A 16,352-nucleotide genomic window follows, 5' to 3' on the forward strand; every position below is an offset into this window, starting at 1 on the left:
TGCATTCTTTTTTTTATTGCTACTATAAAACAGACATAGATTATATCAGTGTTTCCCAAACTTGACAATTTTAAGGCATGAGGACTTCAACTCCCAGAATTCCACAGCCAGCAACGCTGGCTGTGGAATTCTGGGAGTTGAAGTCCACATGCCTTAAAATTGTCAAGTTTGGGAAACACTGGATTATACAATTGCTTCAATTGTTTATATATGAAAATCTTTAAGAAGAAATTTTGGGACCCATACTGGTAACATAGAATTAAGTGTAATGCCAGTTTTCTAATCATGTATAAAAAGAAGTTAACTTACATCCACTTTTTGATTTTCAGAATCAATGTTAGGCAATGTTTTTTCTTGCAGGATTATCAGATGTTCCTCTTGGATTGTTTTTTCCAATTCACCTTCATCTATTGCTTCTCTTTCTCCCAGCTCATTTTTTGAATGGATACTGGCAATGTCTTCACTATCAGGAATACTGATGACAGCTGAAAGAGTGATTTTCTGACATTATTTGATTTTATTGTTTCTGAATGAAATCTTTACTGCTAAATATTATGATTAGATCCTTTAGCCATATTTTTCATCTTTCCTTTACAGAAATGTAATAATCATATTTGTTCTTCCCTTTATACATCATAAATGCTAACATTAAACTATTTCTCCTCAAGGGATAAGCAGAATGAATATTTATTGTGCGAGTATTTATCCAATAACAAGTATCTGTTCCATCCTGTAGTCACATCTTTCCAAAATGAACATTAGCCCTCTTTGCTTCAAGATTACAATGACCTACAGGCTTTGTTTTCTATTTTTTGTCTGTTCATAAAAGCTGAACAATCTGCATACACACAGCAAGCTTTGGGTATTTTTAATCAGCTTCTTTCAAGATGCAGGTTCAGGCTTTAGGTGGAACATAGATGTAATAACTTTCTATAATGCATCTGGATAATTTAAAATGCAGATTAATATAGTTGGCTTTTGAGTGGTTTTTCCATTAAAAAATGGAAGAAAATATTTTTACTCAGTAGTTTATACTTTACCTTTTCAGGAGATACTACAAGAATTAAATTTTCATGTTAAAAAAAATTTAAAGCCTGCTAATATAATTCCAAGTTTATAAAGTTATAGTTTCAATTTTAATTTTAATAATTAGTACTCAATTCTAACGAACTGATTTTGAAAAGAATTACAGAGTGAAGAAGCAGTTCAGTGAATAATGAGATTAAACAAAATCCTTACTAAACTTGCACGATCATAATTGGAACTGGAACCTCAAAGTGGACATTCGGGGAAACTCATGAGACTGTTTTGCTCAACAATCACAATCCCAGCACTCTCAGTTGCAATTGTTAAGAGATCTCCTGGGTCATAAGGCAGATGAATCAAAAGAGCTGCCTGCCAAAGGATTTCAGCATAGTGCAGCTCCTTCAGCCAGCCCAGAGAAACGAAAGGGAATCCTCTTGGCAGCAGAGAAGATTGTAAGTGTAATCACATGATTGTGGGACGCTTGGCAAACAGTTGAAAGTGCAAACAAGTTGCCAAGCATCCAGAATGCAATCACATGATCGCAAGGTGGTGGTGCAATGTTTCAAAATGACTGGAAGTGCTTCACAGACCATAAAGCACCCTTTCCAAACCTATCATAATTTCAGACTATGATTAAATAACTGGTTGTAATTTTTGGACCATCTGTATAACTAATTTCTTCACTCAAATATATTCTACATCAAGATTCTCAAGTGCAAATCACTGAAAGGGCTAACTGATTAATAGTTTATTAGCTCAAGTACTGCAAAACTAAAACCTTTTCATAGTGTATCAAATCACTAGATTTCATTTTTGACTCAGTAAAGATCCAACATCTCTTGTGAATAAAAAATAAAGAAGCAAAAGTATCACAGTATGCAATTCAGTATAAATATATTACCTTTTTCACCATTTCATTTTACCATTTAGGCCACGGTGAGAACTACAAAGTTGATGGCTAGCGTGCTACTGATACTGGCACGGAGTATGCTGTGGATTGCTCTTGCACAGAAAGTGGCCAGGAACAACAAAACTATGGGTTCTGTGGAAGAAATTCCAGGACCCTCATTGTAAGAGAGAAGCACTAAACCTCTAAAGCCACCTAGATTTGAAGACCTCACAACTGCCTCCTATGTGGGGTCTCCCTACAGCCTGAGGTGCCCTAGGAGGACAAGGAAGCAACATCATAATAGCCAGGCCTATTAGTAGCTGACAAGAAGTGGGGGAATGCAGCCCTCAACCCTGGCTGTGACAGTGCCTTAAAACTGCTACTTGATCCCAAGCATGCAACATCGGCAAGCTGCACAATCACTGTCCTGCTACGTGTGTGAAGAGCCATCTTTTGGTCTGGGATGTTGATAAATTCTCCTTTCAGCTTCCTTCTGGTGCTCATCAATCCTGTCTAGTTTTTCTATTTTTATCTTTATTATTATTTGCCTGATTTTTATATGCAGTAAAATGGACAAGCAACATTGCTACTTTCTTCAGCGATACTTTTTGAAACATTGCATTTGGCCCCTGATCTAAATTATGCAACAGCACTGTAGAATCTGAGCAGCATCAACACAGAAATTAATCATAGAAACAATTAAAATACTTCTTTGAGTTATCTGTTTGCATTAATAATTAAAATAATAAAATACTAAAAAAAACTAATTTAAAAAAAGCTATTGTCAAGATATAAATGTTCAGGTTAAAAGATTTTAGACATGTGCTTGGAAAGCCAATCTTGAAAATACAGTAATATGCTTTCAGCATTTTATATTTTTTGAAAAAAGATGTAAAAAGAACACTTCATATTGCTTGTTCCATTTGTTTGATATTCAAAATACCTACATTCTCCATCTGCTCCTTCCACCCTCTGAACTTGGCTGTTTGTTTCAGCAAGGAATCTGTTGCCTTCCGACAATGGTAGTATGCTGGATTCTGGAGTATTAGCTGCACTATATAAAAACATATACAGATACATGCATATAGAAGGGCATTTTGGTTAAAGATTCTTAATAAGACAAAACTTTTAAAAAAACTTTTTGTTGTATACTATTTTGGCATTGTGCATAACCATTTAATTATATTGCAAGGGGTACACAAGAACACCAGCCTGACCCTGGGGCATAGAAATTGTAAACCCATTACAATAATAATAGTAATAGTAGTAATAATAATAGTAGTAGTAGTAGTAGTAGTAAAGTTGGAAGGCACATTGGAGGTCATCTAGTCCAACCCCCTGCTCAGGCAGGAAACCCTATACCATTTTAGACAAATGACTGTCCAGTCTCTTCTTAAAAAACTCCAATGTTGGAGCATTTACCACTTCTGGAGGCAGGTTATTACGCAAAAGTTATGCCTAATTGATGTAACTGTTACAACTCTGCACATTCACTTAGAGTTTGGTATTAATAAGGGAAAGAAGCCATTGATTGCACCAATGCAATCTTCTTGTAGTTTGCCACAGAACTTCATCTGGAATCCTTTTTGAACTTCCCGCTGTAGTCAAATATCCTGAAATTCTCAGCTAGTTTCTCATTCATATACTAACTGGGGCTAAATCTGGTAAGCTTCTGAAATCAGAGGTCAGCTTTACATGCTGCCACCTGCTGAGGCATTATTCAATAGCAAGTAAGCCCCAGTCAATAATTTAAGAACATAGGCTAGGGGCAAGTACAAAATGAGTGGTTGCAAGAGGAAGTTTTCTCCTGTCTGCTTAGCAATAGATCACGGATAACAGCAAACATGTTTAACCAAGTCAAATTTTATGCCCAGTCAATAGTCTGAGCGCTTCATAGATTAAACCTCTTGAACTGAATTAATAAGCCAACTGTCAAGTTGTGCAGAACTTTCAACATGAGCACAATCTTATTCTGCTATTTTGCACAGGATAGCAGACTAGTTGGTGCATTCTATATGAATTTAAGCACTCTAGTAATCCTACAGCGAGCACATTGCAGTCGTCTAACTGGTGAGTACCTGAAGATCTATGGAAAACCATGATCAGATCTGGCTCCATGAATGATTGCAGATGGGTGCAATAGAGGTGAGTGCGCAAATTACTTCTTGCCACTGAGCTAACAGGAAATGTAATGATATCAGGGAACTCAAGCAACAGTCCCAGGTGTGGATCTGCTCCTTCAAGGGAAAAGCAACTCATTTAGAGCAAGCTGACTCCTGGAGTTTGGCTATCTACTAGAAAATGGCATTCCATTCTATCTGGATAAATCATAATCATGAAAGATAAGAAAGTGGGCACCTATACATGCAATTTAATTTTTAAAGCAAACTATCTCATCTAAAATTTTGAAATTATACATGACATATTTACCATTCATTAGAAGGCAAAAAGGAGACTATGATGTCTTCGTCAACCTTCAAATGTTCCTTTGAAAATATTTCATCCTCAGGAATTGAGCCACATTTTTTGTCATTGTTTTCATCGGATTCTGTGAACAATAAAAGTTAAAAATACTGTATTCTCAATAATGATTTTTTCCCCAAATACTAATTCATCTTTTTTTTTTTTTAAAGGCATAAATCTACCTCCCATTTTCCAAGCCACAGAGGCTCACGTAACACTGGTGGAACCTAATGTTCTTACCCAAGTTGCAATAAAAATGAATAGAAGTCAAAATGTTTATCTTGGCTTAGTTGACAGACCCTGTCTCGAATTGCTATTGGCCCTTCCAAAATCTCAGGAACATGTAATGTATCAAGACTGAATTGGCTCTAAAAAAAAAACTGAGGCCCAAAGAGCTAACCAATGGTGCTGAATGTATAATTCATCTGGGCTATTCACTATACTCTCTGTTTTCTGGTCCAATACTCCACATTCAACTGAGCAAGCATAAAATTTGTGTAGAAGTTAAAGCTGAATTTGCTTTTTCAGAGCTGCACTGAGGATTACATCCCAAGTAATGGGGACCGGGGGGGGGGGGGAAATTACTTTAAATGTAAAGATGATCAGAATTCATATATTCATTTTCATTAAATGAATAGGTCAAAATAGTATTTTTTTTAAATTTGGTTTTAGTCTCACCTTGAGGCAAACTCTGAGGAAAGCAGGAACAATATACGGATGCGTCACTACTTTTGTCTTCTTCGGTGTTTCAATGGTTTATTGTGGGTGTAAACCCAGACATTTGTAAACTATGGATTATAATTTAGCATTATGTATGACCTACTGTTCAATGAAATATGGTTGTATTTTTAACACAATATGTGAGTTCAACCAGCCTGGAGAAAGTTCTGTGTGGGCCAAGTATTTTACTGAGGAAAGTTTAATCTCTTCCACACAGAAGTGATCTCTTCTTGCTATGATGTGCACATAATGCAATGAGTAATGCTGTAACAAATTATTTGGAGAATTTTTTCTCCAAAAAGGGTAACACATTCATCTCTATCAACATAGGTGATCTATTACCATGGGACACTAAAATGGCTACTATTACTTGATTTTATTAATAACTTTTATTTTAACAAGCATTAAGAAAAGGCTCTTAGTTTCTCTGCACATTTCCAGGAGAAATATTTTTATTTATAGTTCAATATAACAGAAAAATTGTATAGCGCATTTCAAGTATTTTGAGAGAAGGTGAGGAAAATCAAACCAGAGGTCCTCTGCCATTTCTGAAAATTATTTTCCTTAACCCTCAATTCATCTACTATTGCGGTCCATAGTATTTTAAACAACTTGCTTTAAATCAAAGTACTAAATAGCTGTGCAATGGTGGGATACAACGCATTCCCTGACTTTCATATATCTTCTACAAATTCTTAAGATCCTGAGTGTTCCTTCCTAGGCCCACCTCCCCCTTTCCTTAAAGTGTCTCTTTTTCTTTTAAAGTTTAGATCCATCTGAATTCCCCAGGCAATGCTATCAACATTTTATAAAATCATTGTTTTCTACCTGATATGGTGTTGTTTTATTCAAACTTTTCAGCATTCCCAAGTACCAAGAGTGTAAGGACCATCAGCTTACTATTTACTATTTTGTTCTCCTCCAAAGGTTCAAATCGCAGATAACAGAAACAAATGTAAGACAATACATCTTCTGTTTGGAACACCGGTTTACCAGTGTTGAAAAATCAGGGAAAAATCAGATGGGATCTCTGTTCTGATCCATTATGACCATCCTTCTTAGGTCCTTTCCATCATACCTGTGAACAATCAAATAACATTATACATACCAGCTGATGGTTCTATATTTGCAGATGTTTGCTGTTCCATTACAGGTTCATTTCTTATTTCATTTACTTGTCTTTCACTTGATCCTGGTAGGTCTACAATTTCTCCAGAGGAAGTAGCAGTTTGTTGAGAGCCCATGAAGTTGCTGTTTCCAAAGTCAATTGATTTTGCATCATGATATTCTGAAGTAATATATGTTGGTTTCACACCAGTGTCATTAATTTCTTTGGAGACTTTAGTTTCATTCAACTGATCACTTGTTATGCATTCTGATGATTGGCCTCTTTCTTCAAGCTCTTCTTGAAGGCTGTGACCTGAAATGGAGGAAGTCTCTCTATTCTTGACCCAATTTTCTTCCATTTGAGCTTCCAGAATATATTCAGATGTATTTGCATGGTTTATTTCATGATCTGTCTCCTAATAAGAAAAGGAAAAGAAAAAGAAAACATTCCAATAAAAGAAAATCTGACTATGCACCAAGGTGGGATCCAGCGTACTCCACTATCCACAATGTAGATACGTGTGGCTTATTTGCACAAATTGAATTAAAGTTAATTGGTAAATTATGATTTATTTAAAAGAGTGCTGATTTTTACATGGAACTCTGTATCATGCGACTGCATTGCTAAGCAATGGCAATCCTAGCAGTTGTTATACCTCCAGATGTGCAAGTGATTAAATATATGAGGGGCATGGTGGGCTACAGGAGATTAGGGGAAGCCCTGGGAGGACTAGCACAGACCACACACGAGTTGGGGCGATACTGAAGTGAGATGGGGGGGGGGGGAGAATGGAGGGGAAGAATATGCTGTGTTCCAAAGTCTTTGTGGTGCGCTGCAGCTTTGGAGTTGCAAGAACTCAAGCTGCAGCATGAAGCCCTCCACAGTGCAAAGCCCAGTCCAGCTGCACAATGTCACAGGGCTCACTGGGAAGCCATGGCCACTCCAGCCCAGTCCCAGCTGCCCTCGCCACACTGCCCTCCAAGGTCTTTGTCACCCTGTCTCCACCACCTCAGCTGCCATTTTCATGCTCCTGCTGCTGATGAGGCCTGACCAACCTGGCCCTTTGTGAGGCAGCTGCTGGCCACCTGAGGCCATCTTTCCAGGGTCTTGTGAGGGAGCTACTGAGCACAACCCTGGAAAGAAAGCCTGGCCAGCAACTGCCTTGCAAAGGGCCAGGCTAGGCATCCTTGGTCAGCAGTGGGAGAAAAAAAGACGGCAAAGGTCAGCTACGATGGTAGGGGCTGCAAAATTCAGGGAGCCAAAAGGGCATGGATGAGAGAAGTCACCCAGGGGGAGGGGGGAGGAGAGAGATAGTTGAAGCGCCCCTATAGTTTAATTGCTGGCAGGTTGTCAAGTGCCTTAATTTTGACCACGTGACTGCGGGGATAGTGCAACAGCTGTAACTTTGGAGACTTAGCCTTACATGCCCTTGTACAGCACACTGGAACTTCAAATAGTCGCTGAAGAATTGTCATAAGTCAAGAACTATCTGTATGTGAAGGGGGAGTGGGATATTTGTTATTTCCTGTTGTATTTTTTTAATCTCCTCTACTTCAGCCAATTCCTATGTAGTTTTCTCCAAAGCAACCAAGATTCTGTACAGGGTAATTATTCCCAAAGCACATACAGCTCTAATTCCTGGGCAAATTGCATGTATTAGATGTTTACACACTGGGCTCTATATTCACATCCCTAACAGAAATTGCAGATCTGAAGTGAATTCACTTTATTCTAAATTCCTTTCCACCCCTCTCCTCTCCACCTTATTCACCACCACCACCACCACCCGTATTATTATTATTTTTGCTATCTTTTGTACTAGGTAAGTTTTGATTTATATTTTTTCTACGTAAGCTGCCAAGACTCAGACTGATGGCAGCAATACTGAAATGTTTAATAAATAAAAGATGACAACAGCAGGGTCCTGCCTAGAAATCATGTGTTTGCTTTTGCAGCAATGATGCCAACTTACCCCAGTCCATTGTGAAGTTTTGCTTTCTTCCATAAATGATATTTTTGTTTCTTTTGCACGCAGAGGGGGTGTAATTGATCTCCCTGGAGATGCAGTTGGAGTTGCTAAAGGAGTAGTGCGAACGCTGGATCTCAATATTGACTGAGGAGTAAAACCAGGGAAGACTGAGGATGATGTGGATGCCAAAGCTTTAGCTCTCTAGGAGAGGACAAAACATCTTAAAAATGTGTAACGTAAAGCTCCAAGTTTATAGACAGTCATCATTACTTCACTTTTCAGCCTCAGAAATACAGGTTTCTGCAGCCTACAAAAATCTATATACCTTGACAACAGGAGGTGTTTCCAATAATTTTAATTCTGGTGCTCTTGCAATGTTCTTGGGCAGTAATGTTCTTACGGAGAATTGAGAACTGGAATGCAGTGGGCTAGAATGTATGCCAGAAGCTGAAACTTCTGGAGACTTCTGCTGGCTTCTTCTCAAAGGTGGTGAATCAAGAGAAATAGGTTGGATCATCAAGTCAAGCAATCTGTAAATATTTCAAGGTTTTTAAAACATTAAGCTGCTTCGAATGGCACTTACGCTGACGCAGGCACTTTTCAAGTTGTCATTTGAAAGAATGAAAGTTTCCCAGGCATGAAGAATACACATTACTTTAATTTTTAAATATCATCAAATATTTAACTGTTAATTGCATTATCACAGCAGTCCCTGTTGCCAGCATAAATCCAGGATGTTGTGCATTGTTAGGTGGGAAAAGGGAGGGGGGAATCCCAAGTAAGGAACATGGGGGAATGGAGGGTGTCACAGGTAAACACTAAGGAGTGTGGGTGGGCTAGCGAGGACAGTGGGCAGGCGTTGGGAAGCATGGGTGGGCTAGCATCGTAGCAGACAGATGCTGGGAAGTGTGAACAGAGCAGAAAAGGCAGTGGGCAGGCCCTGGAAAGTGCGAGCAGACCAGCAAGGACAGTACATGGGTCCTGGAAAGCCTGGATGGTCAAGGTAGGGGTGCTACAGAATATGAGATCTCTGGGGTCTCATACCTTGTAGTGAGATTCCTCAGGAGAAAAAATGGCAGGAGCGACTTATAGGAATGACCTGCGACCTTCCCCGACGGCTTACCCATTGACTTTGCTTGAGAGAAGCCAGCAAGGTCGCAAATGTAATCAGCTCACTACAATGTCCTAATCACAAATTGAATAATCAAGCACCTGGATTGCAATTACACTACCACGAGACCAGTCATAAGTCCTCCTTTTTCAGCATCGCTGTAATTCTGAACAATCAGTGAACAAGTCAAGAACTACCTATGCTGGGTCAGGAACCACAATTTTTTGAATACAGAGACTATATACAATTACTTGAGGAAGAGTCTTACATCCCATGAGTTCCTGTATCAGGACAATACAGGCCAAAATTTATGAGAATGCTAGCCTCTTTCCACTGACCAAGCAAGTTTGACTTGAGTGTTGTAGAGTAGACAACCAGTGTTTTAGAGTTCTGTTCTACTACTCTACCAGGCAGTGAGTTCTAAAATGAACAGCTTTGTTTTTTTAGCAGCTGACTTTTTAAATACACAAAACAGATTAACAAACTAAGCTTAGGTGTTTCCACAATATATTGATGTTATTGTGTTGTAAGAATAGGGTCACATTATAAGTAATCTGATTTGATGACACCTACTAGTCAGAAAGTAAAGGACAAACAATGGTAGTGGATTTCCTAGTAGATTTGTCTGACGTTTTATTTTTATTTTTACCTGGAACATTTTCTTAAAGATTTAGTATTTGGTGTCCCAATAAATGGATCTGGTAACTGTCTATCAGGGCAGGGCTTCAACACGAATGATTGTTCTTCAGGTCCACTTTTGAGAAAAAAAATGAAAAGTCAAATTAAGCGAAATAAATAATTTTGTCCACCAAAATATTACATTCTGCAAAAGGAGAAAGTGGATAAATTACATAATTCTTACTGCCTCCATTTTATTCGTATCTTCAGCACTTGACTATTAGTTCTTATTTTCTAACCCCATGTTTCTACTAATTTAAAGCCCACTACTAAACTAGTGAAACAAAATCAGAGTAACAGAATGAAGACTGAAAACAATTTCTCTGTAGCTTTAGGGATAGGCAACAGATATCACAATGATATCCTAACACAGGATGCTGGTGGCTCCAATATCATGGGAAGATGTCTAGCCAACTCCTCAAAAATGACTCCTTCATTTTTCTATGTAGGGGAAGTCCAAAGGCCAGCACAAAGAAAATGGTATTATCCATACAGGGGAAAAGTGGAGGGCTCTGGTTGTCTTATCTTTTCTATAGAGGAAACAGGCAAAAGTGCCAGAAAAAAAGAGAGCACCAATGTTCTCTGCCTTACTTTCAAATGCCCAAATGCTCTTGTAGGGCTGTAAATGTAATCTAAGGGCTATCCGAAAGAGTTGTTGGTGCCTTCCACTGAGAAAGGCACAGGGGTGTTGCAGCAGTTCTCTGCCTGCAGAAGCTAAGCAAGATACTGCAAACAGAGCTCAGGCCAACTTGGAGAGTGTTAGGACTGGGAAGACCCTATAAAATTGATATACCAATCTTTTGGCTGGATTATACCCATGTATGCCAGAGTAGTAAAATAAATACTTACATATCATTCTCAAGTGACTTGTTTTTCTGTTCACTTCCTGCCCAGACTTCTCCAATTTTGGACAATACATTATTGATGAAAGTTGCTTTTGTAATTACATTTCCAGTAGTAATCTGTTTTGCAACTGTCGATAATGGTTTTGGTCTTAAAACTAGAAAGAAAAATAAATCAAGTAAACACAGAAATTAAAAAATTAATACCCTTAAATTTGGTTTGAAAGAGGAGTAAAAGAATCCATCTGTGTTAGGGGGAAGGAGGAAACACCCCTCCCGCAACAGAGGGGGAGGAATACGACGCCACCTATCTCGAGTCTACAAGGTAGCCCTTGCAGCAGTTCCAAGAAGATTCCACAACCAACTGTATCCCGATTCAGGTAACCCTGAGGGCACAGATAAACCCCCAAGTGGCCTCATCACCTCTCAGAGAGAGTGCTAACAACTAGATGACTGCAAAGAAATACCATCCTTCCTCCTCCCCCTCCCCACCATCCTATCAGAACCTATCCTTCCATCCCCTGGCCATCAGAACTGATGAAGCTATTTGGATGAGAAGCGAAACGTTTTCTTCTTCCTCCTCAAGGAAAAAAACAATCCAGTTGCCTTTTGAAGAAAAAAGCATCTTTGAGACAACTATGACCTGGATGACAGACATTCTTAAAATAGATTTCTACAATTTTCATTGAATGAGGAACTTACTTTCCCGCCTTAGTGAAGATGGCAAATGGTAAGGCTTGGCTCGCTCTATGGCTAACTTCTTTTGAATTCGAGGTAGAACTTTGCCATAATGGTCTAATATGGAATTTCTGGCAACTGATCTCTCTCTCCATTGAGGATCATTCTATTTAAGAATAAAAAGAATTCTGAATGAAGAATGCACTAGAACAGCTGAAAGACAATTGAAGTTTGTTTGTTTTTTCCTTCTGCCACCCTTTATGGCAATTACAAACCATGTACATAAATTTGAACAAGATCAGTTACAGACCAAGTGGATCTGAACATTGAGTAAATCCTGATGCCAAGTTAATAGTAAACAGAAATGTATAAAATGTTCTATGTATAAACATTTCCATGCATGTAACTGGTCTGGATAACATGCTGCCTTGGAGAGTGATTTTTGCATTGACATATTTTGGAAGTAGAAAAACAGCCAAGGAATAACTAAGAGCAACAAAGGAGAGAGGGGAAAAGGAACTACAAGGAAAAGGGACAGAGATGGATTGGAATGGCTGTGCTTGGACAGTAACAGCAGATAAGAGGAAACAGGGAAAGGAAAAGCTGCTGGGGAAAGCAGTGGGCAGGCCAGGATAGAGGCCACAAAGAGGAAGATGGAAGAAGAAACAACATGCACCAGCCCTGACCTATTATTTTTGCAAGATTCTATCAGGTTGTCTAGAGCAGCAAACCAAAACCAAATTAATACTATCTTTATTGCAAGATTACAGTAACAAAATCTTGTCAGTCTGAAAATGCTTTCTCTCCCCCCCCCCCTTTAGGGAGGGCCAGTTCTGAGATGCTTCCCCCACCCTCATTCCTGTTTTGGACTCATTCACTCATCAAGCAGTTGTTTAGGTTGCAGCTCTTCTTCCTGTCTCACAAGATGATTTTTCACATCACATTAAAGATTCCTTGCCTCAAATTCCCAGTTTCTGCCAAATTGTGGCCAATGCGGATCAGTTCAGTTCAACAGATCAATTTGACAGAAACTTCAAAATATACTGTCTTCACTTCAAACCCCAAACAAGTCTTTTTTTTTTCATGAAAACAGTAAGACTGAATACTTGTGCAAAAATAAGCAATTATGCATGTTGTAAATTGTGATGGGGTAAATTAAGAAGCACTTTTTTGAGTTATTGTAGTTACTCTCTATGTTAAGAGCTGTTTTTTTTAATTCAGAGTGCAGCTTATCTTAACTATTTAGACAAAATGACTGTAAAAATAAGGCTATACCTGATTTGCTACTAGTTTTGAAATATTGTTAATGTGTGAGCTGCCAAAAAAAAGGGGAGCATGTGATTATAACTGTTCTTTGGGGATGCATAAATTTATTTCTGAAATCTAAAAACAAATGTTATATTTATGGTTCTGAGATTTAACCAATGAGTTATACTTCTTAGTATTCTTACTTATGAGATATTTAAAAGCCACATTTGATAATAAATCCAAAATAGTTTTGGGGGAATTATTACTGTGTTTATTGTTAGAATGCATGCTGCTGGTAATTATGAAAAAGAGCCAGTATGGTGTAGTGGTTAAAGCATCAGGCTAGAAACTGTGAGACCATGAGTTTTAGTCCCACCTTAGGCATCAAGCCAGATGGGTGACCCTGGGCTAGTCATTTTATTTCAGCCCTTGGAAGGAAGCAATGGCAAACCACCTCTGAAAAACCTTTTCAAGAAAACTGCAGGGACTTGTCCAAGCAGCTCAACACTGACTCCAAGGCAGGCAGGCACACATGTGTGCGTGCGCAAACACGTGCAAACACGTACACACACACACACACACACACACACACACACACACACACACACACAACTCTTAGAGGATATGCAACCAGTAACTATGAAATAATTTTCTATGAGAAATGGGTGGTGAAGAGGTAGCAGCAACTCTTATTCCCAACATTCTTGAGAGCCACAAGAAGCTATATTGAGATTATGCTGTCACTTACAAAGAATAGGTCCAAATTTTTTTCGGAGCCTCTTTTTCCAAGGATTTTTAGAGTAGGGTTATGAACAGGAAGTCTCTATTTCATTTATAGGAGATAAACTAACCCTATCTCCATCTTAACTCCCCCCCCCAACAGCCCCCAATTTGTGTTGTGGGGCTACCGAGTTTAACAGTAGGAATGCCATTCCTACCTTCAATTTTTTACGTGGATGGAGTTAATTTTAGCTTGGAGCAACAGATTTCCACAACAGTAACTTTAGAAAATAGACATCTTAATTTCTCACGTGTACTCCCAAATGTTATGATTTACCATGAGATTTATCTTCAAAGACTGATTCAGCTGTAGGGCAGGAATGTAGTTGGCCCTCTGGAGGTGGTGAACTAAAAGAAACTCATGATTGTTGATACCAGCACTTGTCTGTAAAAACTTCTCTAGACATGCCTACAGAAGATAAACAGACACATGTAATGCCATTGTATTAATGATTTATCCACTGCTTTTTTTTTTTTTTTAATGTTACTTAGATTGTATTTTTGTTCTGGCTTACTTGTTCAGTTTCTGTGAATGGCAATTTTAGTAAATCTTCCATCAGTCCAAGTTCCTGACAAATTTCATAAACATGTTTGAGCATCTCTTCGACATTTAATTGGCTAGAATGTTGCCGTAACACGTTCCAAGCTTCCACCATGCAACTGAAATTAAATTCTGAATTAGAATTCTGGCAGATTTTTCTTCTTCAGGAAAAAAACTACATTAAAAACTGTTAATATCCTATGCATTTGATTAAAAAAATATAGTGATTTTGATAGACTGCTATAGTTTTGAGGATCATTTTTCTTTATAATATTACAAAAGATAAAGATGTGCTTTACCTGTTATATAGTAAGACAGTAAGGTGGAGTGCAACTTCAGTGCTATTTATCATGGATGGTTTCATCATGTGTATATATCGAAGAGCTCGCTTGTGCTCTCCTTGACACATCAAAGCTTGAATGATTCGCATGTGTTGCCAGGGCAATTTGATTGTAGCTGGATGAAATAGATAGGACAGAGAATTCTGCAAAAGCACAAGGTTATAATTAGAATAGAAATAAAAAGTATATGAATAATCTAAACTAGTATTTTCTCTGGTTTGTGTGTGTGTGTGTGTGTGTGTGTCTAGTACTTTGTACAGCTATTCCAAGTTTTTATATCCAGATTGCCAATTTTAATTTCTTCTCCTTGTGTAGTATGTTGGCTGAGAGGTTTTTCTGCAGATCAGAGGGGGGGTGGGGCGTGGTTTCTCATGCTGCCTGCATCCCACAGATAGAGCTTCACTTGTTTGCAGGCCCCGGTTTCTGGCATGCTGAAGACTGGTGCCGGTCTATGGACCGTGGGTTGGGAACCCCTGCTCTAGAGTACTTTACTGCACTTTCTCAAGAAGCACTGAAAACTTATATAAGCCAAGACGTAAAATATAAATCCAATAATAAATAAAATAATTGAATTGCTATTTTATACTGACCTCATAGTCATTATGATCCAAACACCAAAAACCCTGAATTAGATTAACCAGACCTATTGGAACTGCAAAGGCTGTTGGGAAAGAATCCACTGAAGTATCTGTTCTGTTTGGACAGGAATGCATGATATCCAGTAATAAATAAATAGTCTAATTAGCTTATTAAGGATAACTGAGAGTTATGTTTCCTATGAAATAATAGAACATTCCTATTTTATAAATATATTTTGCTACAATTTTATCTTGTAAAATCTCATTAACAATATTAAAACATATATAATTTCATTCTTTAATGTAAATGAATTCTGAAGCCACAATTCTGTCTTGCAAATGTAACTTAACACTAGAAATTTTGAATTATTGAAATTAAGAAAGTAAAGAACGTACAAGAACTTTGGCCTCTCCACAGCTTGGCATTAAGAACCTGCAAAATACTTCATTTGAACTGTTCTAGTCAAAACTATGACGACGACACACAAAAGACTCTTAAAAACATGTCAGAAGTGTCTTTAATTCAAAACAGATTTGTCCTGAGTTTAAAACAATTTCTGCTCTGCATACAACAACTGTGATGTTTCATGATGTTTTATCTTTGCAAAGGTACAATTTTTTTTTAAAAAAAATCATCTGTGCACTTTGCATGAACTGGATTAATTGTGCTCTTTTCTGGGCCTAAAGGATAATAGAAGTCTCAACTGAATATGCAAATGTGGAGAGACCTACAAAGTAGGAAGCAGACTTGTAAATAGCAAACTCCTCCCAGGTTCAATATTGTATTATTCAAACCAATAATATCCATGTTTTCATTTATTTTGTAAGTGCTGGACAGAAATGATCATAGAAAGTGCTAATTTTTAAAAGAACAATTATATTTTAAAACTTGAAAATGAAATATGCAGCAGCCATTGTCATATTTTATGTTTCTGAAAGGATACAATTGCATGCTTGTAGAGTTCTTCAGTGTTTTCTAACAAGTAGAGATCAAGCAATGCCTATAATTAGAACACACACACTAAGTCAATTATTGTAATTATTCAAATACAGCATATCTTTTACAAAATTCTTCATTACTGGCAATTTCCTGGACAAAGTCATGCACTTTCAGAAATTACCCAGCTGGCTTTGTGCCTGGCAGGACTAGAATCCAGTCTCCCAGTTACTAGCCTACTGCCTTAAACCACTACCCAAAATTGGCTGTCTTATTCATGTTACTTACATGTAATGTTGGAGGGGGATACTTTCCAGTCCCCCCATCATCTTTCTGCCACAACTTCACAACTGAATCACCTAACTGGGAAATCATGCCATCAATCATCAAACAATCAGGGTTCCATTTGCCCCTATAACAGGAATGCAGGCATTTAATTTCCT

At 38.0% G+C, this 16,352-nt stretch overlaps 1 protein-coding gene across 1 annotated transcript in view; it reads right to left on the bottom strand.

Moving 5' to 3' along the window:
• AHCTF1 (AT-hook containing transcription factor 1) overlaps nt 1-16,352 on the bottom strand; it is a 46,912-nt gene that overhangs the window by 6,159 nt on the left and 24,401 nt on the right. Inside the window, exons 18-32 of the mRNA XM_039326992.1 lie at nt 16,198-16,321; nt 15,917-15,973; nt 14,985-15,131; nt 14,353-14,537; nt 14,028-14,172; nt 13,790-13,921; nt 11,509-11,650; nt 10,814-10,964; nt 9,936-10,040; nt 8,501-8,705; nt 8,179-8,376; nt 6,207-6,621; nt 4,346-4,463; nt 2,863-2,969; nt 310-485 (exon numbers count right to left, since the gene is read on the bottom strand). Coding sequence (XP_039182926.1) covers nt 310-485; nt 2,863-2,969; nt 4,346-4,463; nt 6,207-6,621; nt 8,179-8,376; nt 8,501-8,705; nt 9,936-10,040; nt 10,814-10,964; nt 11,509-11,650; nt 13,790-13,921; nt 14,028-14,172; nt 14,353-14,537; nt 14,985-15,131; nt 15,917-15,973; nt 16,198-16,321 — 2,407 coding nt within the window. The remainder of the gene's footprint in view (nt 1-309; nt 486-2,862; nt 2,970-4,345; nt 4,464-6,206; nt 6,622-8,178; nt 8,377-8,500; nt 8,706-9,935; nt 10,041-10,813; nt 10,965-11,508; nt 11,651-13,789; nt 13,922-14,027; nt 14,173-14,352; nt 14,538-14,984; nt 15,132-15,916; nt 15,974-16,197; nt 16,322-16,352) is intronic.

This window comes from Crotalus tigris, unplaced genomic scaffold (genome assembly GCF_016545835.1).
Source record: "Crotalus tigris isolate CLP2741 ecotype Arizona unplaced genomic scaffold, ASM1654583v1 scf7180000024349.2157984, whole genome shotgun sequence".
Classification (NCBI taxonomy): domain Eukaryota; kingdom Metazoa; phylum Chordata; class Lepidosauria; order Squamata; family Viperidae; genus Crotalus; species Crotalus tigris.